The 24,732-nt window shown below is 41.2% G+C and overlaps 2 protein-coding genes across 7 annotated transcripts; one reads left to right on the top strand and one right to left on the bottom strand.

Moving 5' to 3' along the window:
* Positions 1–416: 416 nt before the first annotated feature.
* LOC308292023 (uncharacterized protein) lies at positions 417–16,460 on the bottom strand. Of its 6 annotated transcripts, none has more exons than XM_080734228.1 (12): positions 16,265–16,460; positions 11,767–15,455; positions 10,550–10,646; positions 10,069–10,182; positions 9,108–9,215; positions 8,900–8,977; positions 8,438–8,554; positions 6,368–6,463; positions 6,172–6,243; positions 4,658–4,706; positions 3,617–3,742; positions 417–2,768 (listed from the first exon to the last, which is right to left on the bottom strand). In XM_080734228.1, the coding sequence occupies exons 3-12, from the start codon at positions 10,603–10,605 to the stop codon at positions 1,452–1,454; spliced, it is 2,133 nt and encodes a 710-aa protein (XP_080590354.1). In that variant the 5' UTR covers positions 10,606–10,646; positions 11,767–15,455; positions 16,265–16,460; the 3' UTR covers positions 417–1,451. The 6 variants fall into 6 exon arrangements, with proteins under 6 accessions (XP_080590354.1, XP_080590349.1, XP_080590352.1 ...); XM_080734223.1 differs by having other exon boundaries at positions 15,235–15,455; XM_080734226.1 differs by having other exon boundaries at positions 8,438–8,551; positions 15,235–15,455.
* LOC308290653 (angiotensin-converting enzyme-like) lies at positions 15,279–23,923 on the top strand (the record flags this gene model as incomplete). The annotated part of the gene is made up of 11 exons (XM_080732564.1): positions 15,279–15,437; positions 16,287–16,374; positions 17,245–17,388; positions 18,005–18,196; positions 18,782–18,879; positions 19,267–19,439; positions 20,043–20,266; positions 21,400–21,544; positions 22,826–22,924; positions 23,364–23,486; positions 23,710–23,923. The coding sequence occupies 11 exons, from the start codon at positions 15,279–15,281 to the stop codon at positions 23,921–23,923; spliced, it is 1,659 nt and encodes a 552-aa protein (XP_080588690.1).
* Between the last annotated feature and the right edge of the window lie 809 nt (positions 23,924–24,732).

The following is a 24,732-nucleotide window of genomic DNA, read 5'->3' as shown; positions in this document are numbered from 1 at the left end:
GCCTGGGCAAGCCCACGATAAACGCTCATAGTAAGCTAATGGCTAAGCTAATGGCTAAGCTAATGGCTAAACACCGCCCAGCTAGGCTAGTAAATAAAGAAAGAGAGTCGCAAACGAGTGACGTCAGCGCCTGCACTAGTGAATGGCTGTCTATGGGCTGTCGTCGCCATCTGGTGGTGATTAGTGTGTGGTGAACGACAAAACAAGCGCTCTTACTCTTACCGTCCTGAGTTACCCAAACATACTGTAACATATATATATATATATATATATATATATATATATATATATATATAATTATTATTAGCAATCCAGGATCCTGGTGAATTATGACCATAAGACCTTTGATTCTGAAACCGCTAAACAAAGGGTATTTATTAAATTCATATAATGAACAGAACATTTTATAGCTTCATATTAATGTTGAATATTGTATATCAAATTAAAATAGGCTACATCAAATGGATTGATTGATTGATTGATTGGATCCTTTATTAACAACATTATTAACAGTAAAGTCAAAGGTTATGCTAAAATGATAACACAAAAAGCCCCAGGAATCGTGTTTCCATTGTGGCCCATTGTACTCAATTCATCAGTACATATGAGAAAATACAAAACATATTATAATAACGTTCAGTAGAATCATACAGTATATTTACAGAGAAAGGATTCTACAATCATGATGATAAAGTTAAATGAAACCTCCACCGGCTGTCAGTCTGTCTGTCTGTCAGTCTGTCCATCACACGTCAGGTCACACTTTTGCCCTACTCATATCTCCGCCACCATTGCCCCTATCCATGCCAAACTTTGCACACGCACACTCCTTGGCTGCCAAACCACCACCTCTCATTTCTCACATGGCCCTCTTCTAGCGCCACCATGAGGCCAATTCTTGCAAATCACATTTTTTGCTCCTACAGATTTTGCCCTAAAATCACACAATGCGGTACACAGTATTGTCATGTCATCAACATGGATCTGTCCCATTTCCCATATTCCCTCCTGATTGGCTACCATTGCCTTCTAAAGTTTGTGTATGCGACCTGACGGTCGCTTATCTCCCGATTAGGGAGTCTTACAGGTGATAAAGTTAAACTATGATCTACTATCAAGATGTTAAAGTTAAACTATGATCTACTATCAAGATGTTAAGGTTAAACTATGTTTACTTGTATTTTTAATACAAGTTCAAGAAAAGAAACACACTGTAAATGTGTCATAAGAGGCATTGGACAGACGTCTCATACCTGTGCTTGTTTGTTTGTTTGTTTGTTTGTTGTGTTTTTATTACTGTAATAATAATATAATACTTTGTCTGTTTTTATGTGTATGATGTGCCCGATATGATCTGTGGTATTAAAAAAAGAAGAAGAAAAAAGTATAAAAAATTAAAATAAACATTAACCAAAAATAAAATCTAATGAAAAATGATTCTGATATAAAATCTAGGCAATACTAACAGGAGAGATGATCAGAGGAGCAGAGTTTGTACCACCACCACCAACACCAGGATTGAAGTATGGATATAGTTTCTCAGTGAAGGTGCAGCCAGTGAAAGAGTAGATGTGAACTCTGGCCTCCACATCATAAAAGGAGACCAGACCCTCCTCATAATCCACAAACACTCCCACTTTCTGGACTACCTCTCTTACAGGGAGGAGAACATAAGGGTCAGCGAGAGCCTTGTAATTTCCATATCTCAACCATATAGTCCAGTAACCAAAGATGGGCGCCAGTGAGATATCTCCCTTCCTGTTGATGGACTCTCTGGCCACTCCTAGATACCACTCAGTCTTCCCTTTAACCTGAACCTCATAGTAAAACCTTCCTGAGGAGAAGCTTTGTTTTCCTAAGACACTGACACTATCGAACCTCCATGTGTTGTCTGGGACATCATTCCTTATGTCTCCAGTACTCACTTGTTTTCCATCCTCAGACAGGATGAGGTAGGGATTTGCCGTATCAGGGTCCAGAGTCACATCCACTGCATATTGCTGGATCCTCCACAGTTCAACATCATAGGCCTGACTATTACTAACAGGAGAGATGATCAGAGGAGCAGAGTTTGGACCACCGGGATAGAAGTATGGGTAGAGTTTCTCAGTGAAGGTGCAGCCAGTGAAAGAGTAGAGAGGAACTTTGGCCTCCACATCATAAAAGGAGACCTGACCCACCTCATAATCCACAAACACTCCCACTTTCTGGACCTCTTTTACAGAGAGGAGGACAGGAGGGTCAGCATGAGCCTTGTACTCATTTCCATTCCTCAACCATATAGCCCAGTATCCATCGTTGGGGGTGAGTGTGACCTGTCCCTTCCTGTTGATGGACTCTCTGGCCACTCCTAGATCCCAGTCAGTCCCCTTAACCTGAACTTCATAGTAAAACCTTCGGGAGGAGAAGCTTTGTTTTCCTAAGACACAGTGACCTGTAGAGAATCTCTCTTTGTTCTCTGGGAGATTCTTCTTTATGTCTCCATCACTCACTTGTTTTCCATCCTCAGACAGGATGAGGTAGGGATTTGCTGTATCCGGGTCCAGAGTCAAATACACTGCATGTTTCTGCATCCTCCTCAGCTCAGCTTCATTGTGTGTCTTCCTCAGTTGATCCACAGCAATCTGTCTGTATAATATGAGGGCAGAAGCGGCTAGTAGAGCTAAGCCTAGGATTAGGGATAGGAATAGGGAATATTCTTGTTTTGTGTTGGAAGTTTTTTCTTCATCTGGTTTAGCAGGGTCTTCCTCCAGAGCTTTAATGAGAGCCTTTCAAATCAATGATATTATAGGTTAATGTGCGATAACCATCCATTAATCTGACGTATTACTCTTACTCAGTGATTCTCAGCGTTGTACATTTCAAGGACCTCCAGATGGATAAACATTAGACCATGGACCCACATTTGATTTCATTTACTTAAAGGGATATTCCACTTTAATTTCTTTTTTTATCGTCTACTCAGGCTTTTGTGAACACCCTGGACAGTTTTAATTTGCTTGATTCAATATTTAGATCCAGAGCCGACAAACCCATTGTAAATTGAAACTCCATTATAACAATGATAGATATATCGAAAACACCCGTCTTTTTTTCTGGTACTCATACTACCCTTCTAATACCTGAGCTGGCCGTATTTTTTTTCTTTTTCTTTTTTTTCAATAACTTTTTTCATTTATTTTTAATATTTTTTGGGGGAAATTTAAAAGATTTAATACAAAATGAATATCAAATATCTAAATATTGAATCAATCAAATTAAAATCTGTCCAGGGTGTTCACAAAAGCCTGAGTAGACGATAAAATGTCCAAAAGTTTTTTTGAAAGTGGAATATCCCTTTAAATCTCTGGGACCCAAATCTACACTGTAAAATGTTAATGTTAATGTAACTCTGAGAGTGCACAAGTAAAATAAAATCCATGTGCACACTCTCAGAGTTACAGACTGGTAAGGGTCCATTTGGTTACATTTGTAGTCTCAGATTTACAGACCTGTAAGGTCCATGTGTAACCCTGGTGGTCCCCAGATCCAACGTAGGGAACCAGTGAATTATACAAACATTAAAATCATAATTTAATCTTACTTTCTATTAATGACTAGGGGAAGTAAAAAATACCTGCTGCTCTTTGATCTTCTGGTCAGACTCTTTCTCCCGTGCCTGGGATTGTTTCAGATCATCCTGCAGCTTTCTGTTGATTCTCTCCAGGTCCATGCGGAACTTCTTCTCGTCCTCCAGAAAACTCTCCAAATACACAATAACATATTTGTATATCAGTATTCAATACAACAATAAACATGAGAGTTCAAAACATCACATTCACTTATTATTAAAATGTAGGCATTTAGCAGACACTCATCCAGCAGTAAACGTGTGTGTGTGCGTGCGTGCGTGCGTGCGTGTGTGTGTGTGCATACGCAACAATGGCGGCACATTGAGATGCCGGTGGACAGCAGTGTTGTTTGTTCTGTAACATCTAACAACAACCACACCACACACCCGTTCTAACTATGAGCGTTAATGTAGTAGGTGCAGATTTGACATTGCAACTTCTGTGGCTATATGTGCTTGATTAAGAAGTACTCAGTGTCTACCGGCAACCCACGCTGTCTGACGCCACCTTCCATGAAAAACTGCAGGACACGAGGCAGCAACCCAGACTTGCTGTTGGGTGTAACCATCTGCCGGCGGAGCACCGGTGGGTGAACTTCCATGCCCATGCGAGCGGCCATGGGAGCGGATGTGGAGGATGTTTTAACACCGGACTATGGTACAAGACTGATAACTTTTGTCTCCTCTGATGATGGTCCAGCCTGGGACACACAGACTGGTTGTTGGAGGGTTGTTGGACAGCTTGTGATGTCCAGAGACGAAACAAACAGGCTGGCGAAGTGTTGTGCTGTCTTACTATGGTTTGTGGCCGCCATATACTGTATGGCAGAGACGCTGCTGCTTGTGCCCACGGAGTACTGAGTGATATTGTTGTTGTTTCGTGAGGACAAATGCCTTGATGTTTGTCCTCTATTTGTCTACACTCTCACACCACATCCATACTGAATGTATTTACTGGAGGCCACACCAGTTCAGATCTCAACCAAATGGGTTCAGATCTCAACCAATATGTTTTGTATTAATAACGGATGTTGCAAAGTGACTCACCAGGTCTGTTTGATCCATGGGTACAGGAGATGATCTCTGCTCATGAACCCTGGTAGAAAGATTATGATGAAGGATATTAAATGTATTAGGGTTAACGTTAACATTTACAGTATAATATCTCATGACCTCTGCTCAATAGTTGATTATGGGATGCTGAATCCAAATCTGCTGTATGTCCAGCTCAAAAAGCAGTGCTAAAGCCTCAAAATGGACAATTTAAAGATAGCGTCCACCACTATGTCAAGGTAGAAACTTGATTGGATATACATAGATTTTCAAGGTTTTCAAACATGGGGAACCCAATGCTATATTCTGATTTGAGATTAAATGTGAGGAAACGGCTTGAAAATATATGGTGACATTTATAGTAGCTAGCCATGGCTGGCTACTCTATAAGGAGGCTGTGGAAAGTGGACAGTCCCTCATGCTTATACATACCGTATAGACCTACATATACCCCTACCCAGTAAAGGGGGTGTGCCTGCTTCTGCATTGAAAGGAGACATACTGCTTTATTGATACACATTTACAACACCACTATGCCTTGGTTAGACTCATGGACGTTGTAGTTTATTTATATGTGCTCGAGCTTGTTCAAGAAGGAGGGGAGGACGGAGCAGGAGATCAGCCGTATATCGGAGCGTTATTTCAGGCGCTGTACCACACTGTTGTGATGAAAAGCTGAGCCAGACGGCAAAGCACTCAATATGCTGAGTATTTTCATTCCTACCTTCACATATTGTCATGAAGTATGGGTCAAGACCTATAGAGTAAGGGCGCATTCTCACATATAATTTGGTTTAGTCGGTGCGATTGGGAGGGGTGAAATTGCAACATGCTTGCATATTTAATTAATGCATTTGCCCTCACACTGCACTTTGTCATGCAACTGTATGCAACAAGGAACTGCATTAGACCATGTCTGTCCACGGGTCATCTATCCGCTGGACCGAACCGCTGCGTAATAAAGTCCTCTCCAGCTCTCTTCGTGTTAAATTCTTCAACCCACAGCCCTGCATCGGGAGCGGGACCTCACGGCTCGCGGCTCCACCAGGACCCAACGCAAGACTTGCGGCGCAGTGGTATTTAAATAACTGGCTGCAGTTGGTAATGGGCGGTCAAAATAATTAAAACAGTGGCGGGAGTCAGGACTCGCAAAATCCAGTCAGAAATGAAATCATTGAAGGGACAGGCGGCGGTAATGGTCAGAAATCTAATGGAGCGGACGGTCGGGAGTGTGATTTACCACAATGTTTCATGGCCACATGTTTTGCTTCATATTCATATGAATAAGCCATAGTGCTTTCTTATACCTTTTAGTCAAAAAGATATATCAGCATCTTTTAACTGTCCATTTTGAGGCATTAGCACACATTTTTGAGAGTTGGATTCAGCACCCTTTAATACCCCTAGAAAACATGTCATGAATCAACACGATTTGCCTTTTAAGATTTCTGGAAACCTGACCTAGTCTAAATGTGTTGTTTTGTGTCTGTTATACACTCTAACGGTACCTCTGGTCATTAGAGTGGTGTCCATCAGTGAAGTTATGAGGATGATCTATGGACCAGTCACTCTTCATGGAGCTACAGTTGGGTACAAGAGAAAGAGATGATGACAGTTACCATATATTTATATATTGATCTCTGCGCAATAAAGTTTGATAACAACAAAATAATGTGTTGTTTTCTATCTGTTTTTCATTCTGACCTCTGGTCAGTAGCGAAGTTAAAAGGTATTCCTATGGACCAGTCACTCTTCATGGAGTTACAGCTGGGTGCAGGAGATTGACTCTGCTCATGAACCCTGGAAGAAAGAGATGATGAAGGATATTTTGTTTATTGGGGTTAGGGATCGTTTGTTATTTATCAAAGGATGGGTATGTAAGGTATGATTTCAGCTACAATTCCAAACATGCAAACATGACCTGATTTAATTACTCTATAGATTTGGTATTCCAATAAAAAAAGCAAAAATAGCAGATATACAAGCTCAAAGTGTGTTGCAGTGCTTGTAGATCTGCTATTTTGCTACTTCTGTGTGACATACAAATGTGCCGTTTCAAGTCTTCAGGCTGAAAATGTCCTGCAGCTGTATTTTTTCCACAGGCTTCTTTCCCTGTTTTGCCTTTCTATTTTTTATGGAGAATGGAACGTATTTTTGCAGAAACCCACAAATAGCAAGAAATCACTCCATTCCCTTTGAAAAACAGAATCCACCTTCATACGGTAGGTAGATTTAAACATCAAAGTCAGAGAAGGTCATAAAATGGCAAAAATAGATGATCTACAAGCTCAATGTTCTGCCAATCCACTGGAAATCTACTGTCTTGCCAATGGCAGGATGTGTGAAGTTTTGAAATGGCACACCTATAGAATGACAAAGTAGGGCATTAATTACAAATATGTTGATACGTTGATAAAAGGTTTCTGCCCGACAATGTGGTCCTCTGGCGTGAGTTTGGAAATATAGTGGCCCTCTCCATCATCAAAGTTGCCCACCCTTACTGTATGGTGACTCGAATTGGTACTGTATCTCCCACTTCTGTTTACATCCCACCAAACCCAGACGGAGTGAACGGGAGAGAGACAGTGTTGCCAGATTGGGCAATTTTAAAACCCATTGGGCTGGAAAAAATCGCATTGGGCAGCAAAATAAAATTCTGTCTTGTTTTAAATCTGGTAGGTTTTATTATCCTCACATCACCAGGTTTTTATTGGCGGAGTATATTTGTAAAGCCTGGTTTCTTTGTACTGCTCAGTGCTCTGATCCGGTCTCGAACCCATATACTGTATCCAGTCCTTTACACACAAATATACAGTATGCCTGCATTGCTTCCATATCCACTCTAGAGCAGCTGTCTAGAGCAGCAGCATATATGAGTGACTGGTCCCATAAACATCACTGGCCAGATGGCCAAGAATTGGCATGACCGAGGTCGCATGTCACCCTGAGGTGTTTTACTAGTGTATGTAGGCGTCCCCCTACAGCCAATGAGGGACCAGCAATCCTGGTGAGGATGTCAGCAGAGTTTGGTATATAAGAGTGGTGTTGGTAATGTCTTCATTAACAGGCGAAGACATTAGGGACATGAGGCCAGCATGAGCGTGAGGCTCAAGTTGGCACCTCGACAGAGTGCAGTTCTAGTTATTTATAGTGGCTGCCCAAAGGGCAACCCACTGTAGTTCTGGGGAAACTTTATTTTCACTAGATAAACTCACCAGATTAACTTTTCCGCTGCCATTGGAAATTGATAGAAATCACATGCAATTGGAAATTGAAGGAAACACATTTGAAGAGTGGTGCTAGCTCGAGTATTGATTGAGCTTCACATGACAGTTAACTTGCTGCAGAATAGTCACTTGCAATTTCCAATTGCATCTTTCTAGATAGTGTGGTTGCCTGACAGGGCAACACATTATAGTTCTAGGGAAACTTTATAGACTTATAGGGTAACCGTTTATAGACTGTTTATAGACTGTTTATAGACTTCTAGGGTAGGATAGGGAATCAATAGGGAATCAATAGGGAATAAATTGGAGTGAGACTCAGTAGGGAATCAATTGGGAATCGAGCTTCACATGACAGTTAGCTTACTGTAGAATATACTCAGCAACCGTCAGCAACCGCACTCGCAATTTCAAATTGCATCTTTCTAGTTATTATTATGTATATATATGTTAGCACAGTAGTTAGTATACGTATATCACTGTGCCAACATAATAATACCAACATAGTTAGTGACAAATAAAAAACCTTAATTCTGTTTTACACTCTGACCTCTGGTCAGTTGAGTGGTGTCCATCTTTGAAGTTGTGAGGATGATCCATGGACCAGTCACTCTTCATGGAGTAATAGCTTGGTACAGGAGACTTTGGTCTCTGCTCATGAACCCTGCTAGAAACAGATGATGAAACTTTTTAGTTTAAATATTGTACCTCATGAAAAATAAAAAGTTGGGAATACTCAAAATGTTAAGGCAACAAACCTCAGAAAACTTTTAAGTTTAGGTCAACTTAGAATTTTAAGTTAAGCAAAAATTATAAAAGTTGAGGCAACTGAAAATGTTAAGATAAACCAACTAAACCAATTTAAGCAAAACTTAAAGTTTTATGTTTGATTGTCTAACTTAAAAGTTTTCTGAAGTTTGTTGCCTTAACATTTTGAGTTTTCCCAACTTTTATTTTTTACAGTGTGACCTCTGCTCAATAGAGTTGTTTTCTGTCTGTTTTACAATCTAACCTCTGGTCATTAGAGTGGTGTCCATCATTGAAGTTATGAGGATGATCCATGGACCAGTCACTCTTCATGGAGTTACATCTGGGTACAGGAGAAAGAGATGATGAAGGATATTTAGTTTATATAATTATATTATTTATATATTGTACCTCATGATCTCTGCTCTCTGGACTAAATAATGTGTTGTTTTCTGTCTGTTTTTCATTCTGACCTCTGGTCAGTAGAGTGCTGTCCATCTTTGAAGTTAACAGGTATTCCCATCGACATGTCACTCTTCATTGAGTTACAGCTGGGTGCTGGAGATTGACTCTGCTCCCTGCTAGAAAGAGATGATGAAGACTATTTAGTTTATTAGGGTTAGGAGTCATTCATTATTTAATTCACATCAAAATAGCCTAAAGTCTAAATACAGAAGATTCTGCGACCATAGAGCATTACCTAGAATAGATCTCCGTATATGTAGCTGACATCTACATCTGATTCCCAGATGATGCCCTGTTAGGGCAACCACACTAATAGAATCTCTTTTATGCCCATCAATATTAAGCCCATATCTGGTAATGCCCATACAATAGCTGCTGACCTGTTTGTTGACATTGTGATATCACATTGTTGTGACATCACAGATCAAACCTGTGGATATCCATACATGGAGACGACTAGATCATCACCTAGATGTCCATATGTGGAGCTGATCTCTACATCTGATTCCCAGATGATGCCTTGTTCACACTTGCAAATTCATTACGTCCTTGTCCCTTTTATGCCCATATATGGAGATCCCTGCCCTCTACGTTGATTCCCAGATGATGCCCGGTTAAGGAAACCACACTAATAGAATTCCTTTTATGCCCAATTGCCCATCAATATTACGGTAAGCCCATATCTGCGAATTCCCATGCAATAGAATCCCTTTATGCCCATATATGGACATATTGTGTCAGTTAACCAGTCCAACTTAAACAACCAACTGTAACTCGAATCACACTTGCAAATGAATTCCGTCCTGTGCGAATCCAGTCCTGCGCGACCTCGCCCTTTTCGCCCTTAGGTGTCTTACTGGTTATTATTATTATAGAGGCGAATGAATGAATGAATGAATGAATGAATGAATGAATACCTGGAAGTCAATGTGCTAACCACTTGCAACAGAATCCCAAAACTGCACCAACCTGAGACCGGTCAAGTCAGACTGCTCCAACTGGTTGCAAGTTTTAACGAGTTGATCCAAGGACCTGCCTTTCCTCAGGGAGTCACTGCTGGATGGTCTCTCCTGATAGACTGACCTGCAACACAACAGAGACACATTATGATGATGATTATAATGTTCAGTGATGGACAAAGAAATCCAGTCAGTACTTAGATACTCCTCGTCAAATATTACTCAACTAAATACAAAAATAGTTACACATTCAAAAGTTCATACATTTAAAAAAATAAACAAAACATGAAAGTATTCAAAAGTACAAATTACAAAGTGCATTGTCTTTTGGTTATCAATACACAAGAAATCTTCTTAAAATATCAATTCACTATAATTGAAATTGGGCTTATAGAGTTTTCCCTTCTTGGAAATGCAGTGCAGTAATAAGTACAATATTTGTATTATAAGTATACAGGTTAAAACGGTTACATTAGCCTATATAATATTACCTCTCAAGTTGTTTATAGGCCACGCCCCGTCCCTCTCTGTCCATAGACTCACTCATGGTAGAGTAGAGACCATAAGCACCATAAGATCTTCTGTTGGCTGAAAGTCAGACATCGGTGTGTTTTAGAATTCCTTAAAGGAACAGTTCACTCCCCAAAAACATACTGACCAGATGAGACTCAAAGATTCTCCTACTCACGATGACCAGGTCATCAGATTATTGTCTCAGGAATGCGAGAAAAACATCAAAATCTCCATGAATTCAAGTCTTCATGGGGTGTGTAATTCATAGAAAATAAGTAAAACAAATTGGGTGGACTATGCCTTTGAGGGTGATTTATACTTGCCGAGGTTGTGCACTGAAGGTGACAAAATACCCCCCAAAATACTTGTAGAAAACCCCACACAAACTTAACCACACTGATGTGATGGCACATACAGGCGTGGCAGTGGCACCACTCCCCAGTTTGATCCCAGGCTCCCCCAGAGTTAGTGTCCAAGTGCCCTTGAGCAAGGCGCTGAACCTAATTGCTCCCGATGTGCAGGTTGGTGCCTTGCATGGTTTCCTCTGCCATCGGTGTACGAATGTGAATGGGTGAATGAAATGTATATTGCAAACCATTTACCATTCACACTATAACCAATATGACGTTCAAAATAACAATATCTCTCTTGCACAAAGGCCTATCGGACTGGCAAACCCCAGATAATGCAATACTGCCAACAACCCTGAAGATGGCGCCACAAATACCACTTGTCAACCAGACAACTATTCTTTGCACAATGTAGTAGCTTGAATACTGAAGACACGACGAGCCAAGAGAACATGTACACTTCCTCAAGTGGGTGGATACTTTCTGGACTACCTTTGCCCAAATTGCCCCTGGCCCCCTGGTGTACCAGAGCCCATAATGACAGCTATACATATGCTTAGTATAAGTATAACATAACACACAAGATTGGTGGTTGTTGAAAATTACCTGCACTATGATGAGAAAAAAAACATTAAATGTTCCGTAATGCAATCCGATGGTGAAAGCTGTGTTGTTTCACACAAATAGAAAATGGCGGACCCAAACTGGCCCGTATGTGTGTCTCAAAGAATGACTTCAACCTCTACCAAGCGCTTGTATTTTCTAATTGGTTGTGGCCCAGTTTGGTGCACATAAGATGCAATAGTAGGTGTAATCCAAAGTCACATGTAGACTACAGTACTCACAGACCAGCTGCAGAAGGGCTGCAATACGTTTGGAGTGATGGGGAGAAAGGTAGTCCTGGTGGATCCTCCCTATAAGCTACTGACGTCTGCCACAGGCGAACAGTTGTTTTAATATTGTTTTATTTACCCACAGAGTTTACTAAAGTCTTGTGTGTTGATATCAATCTCTGAACATAATTATGCTGAAAGGGTTTCCTGTGTCCGTCCATGTGTCCGACCGTAAGTATGTCTGTGTGTGTGTGTGTGGGTGTGTGTCTGTCTGTCTGTGTGTCAACTCAAAAGACTCGAACGCCCTTTGACTTACCTAAGACTTTTATGCTCCAACAACTGTTAATAATTTACTAGGTGTGTTTTTATATTGGCAGAATACCTGAGCACGGTAAATGACCCCTTGACTAGGTACAGATGAAGCGATCACAGCCTTACAATAGAGAAAGGCCGCCACAGAGGACTCCCAAGGGAAGACAGACTATGCACTCACTGACACTGCACACAAAATGTGGTGGAAACAGTCAGAGCTACACTTCCTAACCACCTGCCCACTCTACCAAGACATCAGAAACAGAGACACATACTTCCCACAGATTAAACACACCCCAAAGTGAGTTTGGAAACATGAACAACAAAGAAGTCTGCAGACTTTATTCAAATCTGATCCGTCCGTGAGATCTGTGAAGCCCATGAAAGCAGCACTGCTGTGCGAATAGGTGTGGCCGTGGGAAATGACAGGGAAGTGATTCAAACAGCACCACCCAAAACACCTATGTGACGGAGCCGCACCTGCGTTTATCAGCATGCAGCCAATGCCGTAGTTCGGTGTGACCGTACCCTCACTACCTAATTAGATTGGGGTTATGGTTAGGGCCGTGCTCAGGAGGTGGTTAGAGTCGCCGGAAAGAAACTTGTCTGGGCTGATGGTTTATGCCAGGGGTCAGTAAAAAATACATTAAAACGCCTCCTAAAAGCAGCCAGCTCATATTTGGTTTTGATTGTGCACTTTTGGTTATGCAAAGCAGCCTTATTATGAGAAATGTACATTTAGAATATGTGTTCTCTTTCACTGTATTTTATTTTATTTTTTTGGTGTGTGTGTATGTATTTCTGTTTAAAAAAATAAGGAAGCGCTGTTTATTGTCTGTTTTGAAAATGGATATTTTTATGCGGTGCTTGACAATAAACATATTTGAAACAAAAGCAGCCATCTCAGTTTGAGTGAGTTCTTTGAGTGATGAATGAATCACCAGAGGCTGGGAGGGGGGCGGTGGAACAAGTCCATGAGACAACAGCCTCGGGGGAAAGTGATCTCTCTCATCACTAGAGAAAGTGTAGTGTTGGCCTAGCTCCACTTCTTCTCCCACTCTGTAGTTTAGTTTTCCCTTTCTCGAGCGGAGGAAAGCCTGGGGACGCGAGGTTATCTCCCCGGTGAGAGAGCACGAGTGAGTGAGAGACAGACAGACACAAGGAGTAGCAGAATGGTCAGGTTTGTGTGGTCAGCTGCTGTGCTCCTGGTGCCAGTCCTGGCTCTGTGCCAGGCTCTCCCTGCCCACTGGCTTCCTGGGCATTACACCAACAACACCACGCTGGACGCAGCCAGGTTCCTAGTTGACTACAACGCCACGTATGAGCAGGTCCAGTACGGCAACATCTTGGCCTTGTGGAATTATAAAACCAACTTGACGGACTTCAACTCTCAACTCCAGGTGGGTATACAGTATAGGGCAACATATCTGCAGATCTCTCTGCAGAGACGCAGAGCGATGGCTTTAGCGTCACATTTGCCTTTGTAAACGTTTTCCATCGCATGTGAATTGAACTATGCCTGCTCATGAGCAGTGTGGTGACTTGGAGCTCACCACCATTCAGCCCCTTCCAGAATGAAATGGCCAGCTTCCTCAAAAAGGCAGCCGACTAAGCTTCTGTGTTTCTGGCAAAAATAATAATAAAAGATGGTGCATTTATATAGCTTGTGCATTACATTCACATACCGATGGCGGAGGAAACGATGCAAGGCACCAACCTGCTCACTGGGAGCAACTAGGGGTTCAGAGTCTTGCTCAAGGACTCTTCGACACTAACTCTGGGAGAGCCCGGATTCGAAGTGGGAACTCTTTAGGAACCCTTTGTGCTCTAATGACAGTTTCTCTACCCCTGAGCTATGCCGCCACACAATAAGGAACAGATCAGAACACCTGTGGCCTCAAGTGTCTTCAAGGCTTGAAGGAATTATCTGAGCTATTTTGTAAGCTGTCTATTTGTTCCACTGCCTGATTTTGAAGAGTACTTTTTAAATGCTTTATGAACAGTTTGCACAAAAAGGCCACATTGTGACACAGATTTGTGCAAAAGAATGCTAAAATGTTAACCCAAATAAACCCTCGTGATTGTTTCCATTAAGGTCCAGTGTATTCAATTAATTGAGACATTTAAAGACAAACAATAATTATACAGACTGTCGCAACTCTTGACACGGCGACTCGCTCGCTACCGCTCGCTCTGCGTTGTTTCACATGGCTCATGGTCGCCTGAGACGATGCGCCTCCGTAGTCATCACCGAAAATAAGCGCTCTTTTCAGTATTACAGTATTATACGTGCTTGAAGTGTGTTTGCATAACTATACAGAACCGGGAACATGTGCAAAGTTCTGGCCTTAGGACAGGGCGGAATGCACACATAGACACTTAACTCATTTACATACGTACACAAATACCTGTCTTACATGTTCACACACTCGTAGGCGTGCACACACACGTGCGCACACACACACACGTGCGCACACACACACACGTTCAATTATTGTGATTGTCATTCAAGAGTGTCGAACAAAAGTAGTAAAAATAGCAGATATAAAGCTTGTAGATCAGCATATTATCCTTTTTTCTGAAAGGAAAGTGGTCAAGTGTGCCTGTGGGTTATATCAATATTTAACCAATGAAAAGTATTAATGAGAGCTTGAGACTGAATAACTACAGTGAATAGAGTAACAAAGTCATGACGTCACCCGCTCATCCCCCCAGTTCGCGGAAGTAATTTCTCTATGGAGAATAACATTGAGTCATCTTAAAATCGTCTCATATAAGCATTGTGGTCCAAAAATAAACAGACGGTCTCCGCGATATTGTCGTCGAGGTGCTCTGTATGGTTTATGATAGTCAGTCACTAATATTTGATACAGTCCGTTTCTGGTGAAAATGTAACGAATTTGGCGACAGTAACATTAGCGTCTTCTCACCATCAGTTGTTTCTTCATATCCATATGAGTCAAACTGCTGAGATCATTTGTTTATGTTTGGAACAGAGTTCTTATATGACGCGATATGAAAAAAAGGCTATGGGAATTCAGAATGGGAGATGGGAGGGGAGGGGGGGGGGGGGGGGGAGAACAGGAACCAGGTAGGATGTGTAAATGACGTCAAACTTCGTTACTCTATGGAAAACAGGTTATTAGTTCCATTTCCTGAGGGTTTTACTGAACAAGGTTTCCATGGTTGTCTTTGTCCAGGTGAAGGCCTCCATGGAGAAACAGGCCTTCGACGAGGCCTGGGGAGAGAAGGCCAGGACCGTGTTCCCTCGAGCCTTCCTTCAAACCCTGACTGACCTCCATGTCCAGAAGCTGATACGCAAGATCAGCCTCCTGGGAGCTGCAAACCTGCCAGAGAAAGAGAGACAGCAGGTAACATATCGTTACCTGCTGTTTTGTTTTTATAAATTAACGCCCTAGTTCAGGGGTCTTCAACAGGGGGTCCGGGACCCCAAAGGGGTCCCCAGAGTTACTACAGGGGGGCCACCAAATTCTTGTGTGATAGGATAATTATTTTCAATTGAACCCTTGCATCCCTATTCTGAGGAGAACTTTTGCCAAAAATAGCAGATCTACGGTGCGAGGCGTTGAGAGCTTGTAGATCGGCTATTTTCGGCAAATAGGTTTGGTGTAGAGGTAAACAAGAGCAGACCAAGTACATAGTGAAAGGTCAAGTTTACAAAATATCAACAATTTAAGTGGTTAAATGTCTGAAAATACACATTAACATGAATCCGACATAGACTGATGACAGTGCTGTCAAACAAGTATATGAATCTATGAAATCGATGAAAATCTGCATCAAACATTCATACAATATATAGAGGGGGACCCTGCTTCATCTCTCTCTCTCTCAGTTAAGGGGTCCTTGGCTTGAAAACGTTGAAGACCCCTGCCCTAGTTAATCATACAGCGTCACACAAAAGCATCAAAAGTAGCAGATCCACAAGCTTGGACGTAGATTTGCTGTTTTGCTATTTTGGAATTTGAATCCTGAATTTGAATCCTGAAAAGTAACAGTTTTGGACATAATGAGGTTTGCACCTGACAGAGACGATACATGACAGGATATAACTGTATTGTTATGTCTGTGTATGATAGATGTAGCCGTTCAATGCTAGATTTCCTTGCAATTACATGTATTATTCTATATTATACAGTAAAACAATGATAGCTCACCCTTTTCTTTTTTTTCTCACCATTTTCTGTCCTCCTTTACAGTACAACACAATCTGTAGCTCCATGGCCAAACTGTATTCAACGGCCAAGGTGTGTCCAAAGCCACATGAGTGCTGGAATATGAATCCTGGTAAGTTTGTCAAACTATAATCTCTCAAGACAGATTCAGAGCTCTGTGGCTGAATCTGTCGGAAGCTCCTGTTACAACATGTAGAGTTAGAAATGTTAAGAATGTAAACAAAGACAAGTGGACCGGAGGAGGAAAGCTGAGGGGGAACCAAACGGCCAACGTCCTGTTGTTTTAACACTATTGGACATTGCCCCCAGAGGCAAAAAAAGGGTAACGTTTTTCTCCCTTTCTTTTGGTGCTTTTTGCCTTTTGACAGTACAGAGCGATGTAGCAAAGGCCATTGGGATCTGGACTCAAACCCGCGACACACTGTCAGGCATCAGAGCTATGTGGTATGCACCTGGATGTTTAGAACTGGATGTTCAGAACTCCAATTTAGATACAATACAATACTTTCTATAGTCATAGATGTCCAATTGAAGTGTCTTTTTTGTCCTCTTCACTGTCAACTGTGATCACCTTCTCTGTCCATGGTGCTGAAGATGTTACATAGTTGTCTGCGTACTTTTATCAGAGGGAAGTTACCAAGTCACAAGCTTGTGGTGTTGGAATGTAGCATGGTACTGTACTGTACTGTACTGTACTGTACTGTACTGTACTGTATAATTAAATTATACCAATAACATTACTGTACTGTACTGTACTGTACTGTACTGTACTACTGTACTGTACTACTGTACTGTACTGTACTGTACTGTACTGTACTGTAGATACCTTTATTATCCCAAGGGGGAAATTCAGTACTGTACTGTACTGTACTGTACTGTACTGTACTGTACTGTATAATTAAATGATATAATAACATTACTGTACAATACTGTAGTTTGTGTGTTTGAGGGTGTGTTGGATTGTTTTGTTGTCCCTCTCCAGAGCTGGTGGACATCCTGGCCTCCACCAGGAGTTACAACAAGAGGCTGTATGCGTGGGAGGGTTGGCACAACGCAGCAGGACGTCCAATACGGAAGCTTTACCCCACATTGGTGAAGCTCTTCAACAAGGCCCAGGTGGCCGATGGTAGCAACCATTACTATATCACCTCTGTTCTTCAAAGCACCTTTTTAGTAAAACTCTAGTCCAGGGGTCTTCAACGTTTTCAGGCCAAGGACCCCTTATAGTCGAGAGGGAGATGAGGCCACAACCTTATCATAGATTCCACATAGTTTCATTGTTTGACAGCACAATCATCAGTGTATTTTGGATTCATGTCAATTTGTGTCTTCAGATATTTAACCTCTTGAAACATCAATACTTAATAAACTTGACCTTTCATTCTTTGCTATAAATAGCCCATCTGCGAGGCGTTGTGAGCTTGTAGATCTGCTATTTTTGGCTAAAGTTCTCAGAATATGGACACTATAGGTTCAAGTGGTTAATATAAGAGGGGGAAAAATGTTCTATCACTCAAAGGTTTGGAGGACCCCCTGTAGTAACTCTGAGGACCCCCTAGGGGTCTCGGACCCCCTGTTGAAGACCCCTGCTCTATATGAATGGTTTTATTTATCTTTTTATCTTAAAGTTTTACAGCAAACGTTTTCATTTTTATTTCATTATTTCCATTTTAATTATTTCTGCAGTGGTAATCAATACAAAGAGAAAGCCATACATGTTATCATTGTATCTTGTGTCAAAGGTTTTGAAGACGCTGGTGATTACTGGAGATCTGAGTACCAGACGGACACCTTTAAGGAGGACTTGGAGAAGATCTACAAGACCATGGAGCCCCTCTACCAGAACCTGCATGCATTTGTTCGCCGCAAACTCTACGATCACTACGGACCCAAATACATCAACCTTAAAGGACCCATCCCTGCCCATCTGTTAGGTACGTACAGTTGGCGTCGCGTTGTTTTTGTTCCCCACATAATGCGAATCAATTAGTTTGTTCTCGCTAGTCGTGCTACGAGATGAACATACCAAACGATTATTATACCAAAAGAAACAAAATGATTACATCGATTTAAACCAAGACACACACACACACACACACACACACACACACACACACACACACACACACACACACACACACACACACACACACACACACACACACACACACACACACAGACCCATATGAGAGCCAATCAGTAAAACGCCACAGACTCATGTGATGTGACAGCAATCAGCGACACGGCACAGACCCATGTGAGTGAGTGTTACACCAAATGTGTGTTACTTACAACTTTTTGTGACCTGCCTTCATGGATGGAATGGGAGGGATGAACTGAAGTCGACAGGTAATGAAATGTATTTGTGTGACACACTCACTGACGGACGGACGGACGGACAGACATGAGGTGGACGTTTTGATACTAGCTGTGACCTGACGGTCGCAATCATCTGTAGTCTGAGAACTACTGTCGCAAGTTCTGTCTGACACAAACGTCTCTCCTCGCTCTTCCTTTAGGGAACATGTGGGCTCAGGATTGGAGCAGTATTTATGGACTGATGATCCCCTATCCTGGCAAAACCCACGTGGATGTGACTGAGGCCATGGTCAAAAAGGTACGAGCTGTGGCAGACCATGGGAGACCATGGATTACATTTGTGCTGATGCAGACTGACTGGAAAAGTATTCCCATTTGAAAACCCGAACTTTACTTTATGGGTCTTTCACACAGTATGCATTCCTTTATATTACAGCCAGACAATTTGTTTAAAAACAGATCTTTATGACCAAATCAGAGGCTACTACACAAGCGTTTCTAAGAATAGAGAAAAGACACCGGCCATGGCCAAAACGCTTTGTAGATTGTTGTGTAGCTTTACTATTTTCACTAGTGTGGGTCCCAGGCAAACATCTGATTTCTCTTTTGGGAAAGAGATTGGGAACCACCGCTTTATCTCCATTAGAACTATAATACCACACACACATTCCTCTGTCTCCATCAGAACTATAACGCCACACACATGTTCCGTCTTGCTGAGGAGTTCTACACCTCGTTGGGTCTCATGGAGATGCCTCCAGAGTTCTGGAAGGAGTCCATGCTGGAGAAACCCGCCGACGGACGACAGGTGGAGTGTCACGCCTCCGCCTGGGACTTCTACAACCGCAAAGACTTCAGGTTAGCACGGTTGGAAATGGTTTAAAGCACTTTCAACCTGGCGCCCTATATTTTGCAAAAACAAATTAGTTGTAACTCAAACCGGCTGCATTTTGTACCATTGAGCTTGCTCGGGGGAAAATGTCACACTTAACCATTAGGTCATAATTCGTGTCCAATCCTATGTCACAATAGAAGAGCAGGGAGACAAAATACAACCACACCAAATGGAAAAGCTATGTTATCATGCTTACAGATTGGACAAAATTACAGTGAGACTTTTTTAAGTGGTTAACTCCACATTCATTGTAATCTACAAGATCTACAAGCTCACGAGCAGATCTACAGTAGCCTACAAGCAAAGTACAACCAAATGCATTTGGGTCCCCATCCGGAATCAATGGGGGTACATTTACTATAATCACATTTTTTGTCTTAGGAATGCGACAAATACAAAGAAATGTTATTGAACTCAAGTCTCCATGGCGTGAGTAATACATAGAAAAAAAGTCATTTTGGGGGTGAACTACTCCTTTAAGCATTTTTAAAAGCATGTACTTTTGAATACTTTTAAAAGCAGAGTTAACTGGTTATTATGGCCTGAATGATTGTTTTTGTGTGTAGGATCAAGCAGTGTACCAAGGTGACCATGGATCATCTGTACACTGCACATCACGAGATGGGACACGTGGAGTACTTCCTGCACTACAAGCACCAGCCTGTAGGCTTCCGTGACGGAGCCAACCCTGGCTTCCATGAGGCCATAGGGGACGTAATAGCCCTGTCCGTCATCACACCCAAACATCTGCAAACCATTGGCCTGCTGAAGGCTGTCACCACTGACACTGGTATCATTACTACATTAATACTGTTATTTATGTTCATTCCTGCTTCGTCCAGTTCAGGATGCGTATGTCTAAAACAAACTGTCTGTAGGCTACTATAAATGTGTTTATTATATTTTGACACATGCTTCAGAAATGTTTTCTCATGCCAATAAAGCTCCTTTGAATTGAATTGCAATTAAAAGTTAGAAATACTACCGTTGGGGAGAGTTCCCGTTGGGAACGCATCAGTTAAACGGTTCTGGAGAAATGCAGGGGACAGACAGACAGACAGACACAGATGGAGATTCTATGCATTTATAGGTACAGTTGACACATTTATAAGATGTATCTAAAATGTATGCCATTAATATGAAGCTGTAAAGATGATCGTGTATTGAAGATATAAGATAATGATGCATGTATTATTTCTTAGGACATGAGAAGGAAGGAGTAGTTTAGATTAGGAAAGAGTACTTTGGATTTGATCCTATAGGTACATGTGGTCATGTGTGATTGTGGTCTAAACCAGTGGTTCTCAACCTTTTAAGGCCGCGACCCCCAAAATAATCTTATTTTACTGGGGACCCCACCACCCTGACCAGCACTAAGAGTTGTAAGAGTTGAGGCATTACATTTTGTATAACGTGGTTCTATTGTGAAAATAGCAGATCTACATGCTCGCAACGCCTTGTGTTGCGAGGCGTTGTGAGCATGTAGATCAGCTATTTTCACAATTTCTGCCTCTAATATTGGCCAATGTTTAATTTGTCATTTTAGAGGTATTAAAAAGTCCTCAAACTGTCACTTTAGAAATGTGCAGATACCCTCTATATACACTTAAAACTCTACCGGTATGTTGGTTTGTTTACTGTTGAGTGAGAAAACAACGTTGCACATTAAGTTAATCATCTGGGGACCCCCCAAAATAATTTGTGGACCCCCCTGTGGGTCCTGACCTACAGGTTGAGAACCACTGGTCTAAACAACTACACAAAAACAGCAATAAATACATTTAATAATAAAAGAAATCAAATAAATAAACAAGACGAAAACCGAGCTCGGAAATGCACTCGACATCAACCATTTGAAAGCATTGTTGTCTTTGCTTAGGCATTACAAGAAGGATAAACACAGCCTTGTTTTTATCTGCACAGAGAGTGACATCAACTACCTGTTGAAGATGGCCCTGGACAAAATAGCTTTCCTTCCGTTTGCCTACCTCGTTGACCAATGGAGATGGAGCGTGTTCAGCGGGCACACGCCCCCAGAGCGCTACAACTCTGAATGGTGGCACCTCAGGTAGGATTTCAGATAAATTACAATGTATTTATTTTCTTTTTTTTTTAAGATTTGTTTTTGGGCTTTTTTTGCCTTTATTGGATAGGACAGTAGACTGACAGGAAATGGGGGAGAGACAGGGAGTGACATGCGGCAAATGTCGCTCGGATCGGGAATGGAACCGGCGACGCCGACAGGCATTGATGCCGAAATGGCAATGCCTATATGGTATGCGCCTGGTCCACTAGGCCACCATGTATTTCTTTTCTAAATATATGTATAAAATATAGTGCATATATATGCATTGCACCGTTGCACGATAAATTAATTATACATTTGTTGTTATACTCAGGCCTGGAACTTCGTCATTTTAGGGGCAAGGCCACCCAGCCTTTGGAGTCCATTTCTTGAGGGCACAAAGGCCAAATGCCAGGGCAGGAAGGCCATCAAACATTTTAATCCATTGAAAGAATTAATTGAATTTAGAGATTATTTTATGAGATGATCAAAGTTACTGGATTGTTTTAAAGATGGTGACTCGGAAAGTCACTGGGTCTAACAACAAGTAAGATACAGAGGAGAAAGTGCATGGTATACAGTCAGTTGGGGCATTAAGGCCACTGTGGCCTCAGGGCATGCCATTTTTTTGAGGGACACAAGGCCAAACTGAGGGGCAACGACAGCCATGGCCTTCGTGGCCTCCCTGAAATTTCTGCCCTGGTTATACTGTCTTTCATATACCTCAGCAATGCATTCTCTGTGAAAAGCAGGTTTGTCAATAAGGTTGTTCCTGAATGTAAGATCTAAAACTGTTATTAGTTTTCAGGACTTGAATTCAAAAACATCAAAAGTAGCAGCTACTTTTGTAGACACGTATAGTGTGATCAGGTAGGGTATTCATTAATGAATAAATAAATAAAATAGAATATCGTCACTGTCGGGCAGAAACCTCGTACCTCCAAGTTTCAAATTTGTACGTTCTTTCCCAAAGTAAAGCCCTGCTTCATCATACAAGGCCGTCGCACAAAAGTAGTGAAAAAAGCAGATCTACAAGAACAACCGCGAGGCGTTGTGTGCTTGTAAATCGGCTGTTTTCACTAGTTTAAGTCATTTTTAAAATGATAATGCAAAACGAACAGTTTTAGACATACAAGGTTTCCACCCGATAACGACGATATGGAGATGAGAGGTTTCTGGCCGACAGCAACAATATATAATGGTTTACTTCAACAACAAACCACCATACATGCTGTACTGTCTCATATGGACACAACAATGTCATCCTCTTGTGTCTTTTTAAAGGACAAATTACCAAGGAATCTGTCCACCCATCCAGCGCACAGAGGAGCACTTTGATCCTGGAGCAAAGTATCACATTGCTTTAAACAAGCCATACATCAGGTAACAAAATACCACATAACAGTCCTTCAAACAAGCCATAGCCAGGGGTGGACTGGGAATCTGGCATACCGTGCATAATATGCCCGGTGGGCCAACTATAAAAGTTCCACAAAATTCAACAAAAAACAAAAAGAAAAAAAAAAAGGAAAAAGAAAGGAAGGAAACATATTATTATTATTATTAGATCAAATTATTTTTGCCCCGTTTTAGGATAGTTAAGGCCTGCATAACATTCCTTTAAACAGGCCATACATCAGATATCAAAATACCACATAACTGTAAATATGGCATACATCAGGTAACAAAATAACTTCAAACTAACTGTACCTTAGCACCCTAAATTCATATTAAGGAATGGCCTTCATAGATTTTTTCCCCCCCAATTTAGTCCTGTTAAAAAGTCTATATAAATTCCACAAGATAACATTTCCCCCTGCAGTTATTTTGTCAGCCAAATCCTGCAATTCCAGTTCCATGAGAAGCTGTGCCAGGCAGCCAATCACGTCGGCCCCCTGCACACATGTGACATCTACCGTTCCAGAGAGGCAGGAGCCATCTTAGAGTAAGTTCTCTTACTGTATATAGAGTTTATTATGTAGAGTTTGTATATATATATATATATATATATATATATATATATATATATATATATATATATATATATATATATATATATATAGTTAATCTTAGGTACTTTTACAATTGAAGGACTATCAATTTATTTACATTTTATTTACAATTCACTCGATTAGTTTGAAGAAGTGAGATCATTTCCATATTTCCAGGACGGTACTGAAAGCTGGTTCTTCCAAACCCTGGACTGAAGTTCTCCAGTCAGCCCTGGGTACCAACAAGATGGACGCCGGGGCTCTGATGAGATACTTTGATCCCGTCATCAAATGGCTCCAACAGCAGAACGCCAACGACACCCTGGGGTGGCCCGACGTCACCTGGGTGCCACCCGTCCCTGAGGGCTACGCACAGGGCGTTGGTTGGTAAGAAGGGATTTGATGGGTAGCCTAGTAGTAATGAACTATTTTACACAGGTTTCTCAAAACATGTAATGATGGACAGTTTTGGACAAAGAATCAACCCTGTAAAAGCATTTCTGGGAATTTGGAAGTTCCCAAGGGAAATATGCATGATCAAAATGTGCTTTTATTCACAGTGACCATGAACATTTCATTGATGATTATGTCATGACCTCTTGGTTAAACCAAGAGGATATTATTTTATTTTAAAATTTAAACAATGTAATTTGCTCATTTCAAGGACCACCATAACTCTCAGATAGCTCTTTTCAAATACAAGAACTAGGCCTACGTTAACCCTGCTGTGAAACATATTTCACAGCAGGGTTTTCATATTTGGATCGGTGTTCATTTTGTTGACTAAGATTTTTGATATATTTAAGACTAAACAATTACAGAAGACTAATCTAAGACTAACACAAAAACTAAATCAGAATTAGATGATGTGTTCTGGATTTGTTTCCATATGCTATGGCTCTGTGTCAGATAAGGTTCTCTGGGGAAAAGCTGGTTTTAAAAAATCTCTCTTCTTTCATGTTTGTAATAAGTGTACTGTATGTGCTCAAAGTAATGAATGTTCATTCAAACCATTTTTAAATAATTGTCTCTCCTCTTTATTTGCGTTAATATTCAAACTTTTCAGGATATTAAAGGAATGAGACATACAGAAAAAAGAATCAACACAAAATATTCATACGATTTTAACACAGACAAGTAAAATAGCAATGAACATGGGTACGGTAAAGGGAACCTTTGATTACAGTATAATAATATGCA

This window comes from Nannobrachium achirus (genome assembly GCF_963921795.1).
Source record: "Nannobrachium achirus genome assembly, chromosome: 9".
Classification (NCBI taxonomy): Eukaryota; Metazoa; Chordata; class Actinopteri; order Myctophiformes; family Myctophidae; genus Nannobrachium; species Nannobrachium achirus.
This window is presented reverse-complemented; position numbering and strand designations above follow the sequence as displayed.

Coding starts and splice junctions, on each gene's coding strand:
- LOC308292023 (XM_080734223.1), bottom strand. CDS start 15,280: ATGGAGGCCTTCACCTGGACAAAGACAACCATGGAAACCTTGTTCA. Junction 9,216..10,068: donor TCTGACTTGACCGGTCTCAG/GTTGGTGCAGTT, acceptor ATCTCTTTCTAG/CAGGGAGCAGAGTCAATCTC. Junction 3,743..4,657: donor CCATGGATCAAACAGACCTG/GTGAGTCACTTT, acceptor GTGTATTTGGAG/AGTTTTCTGGAGGACGAGAA.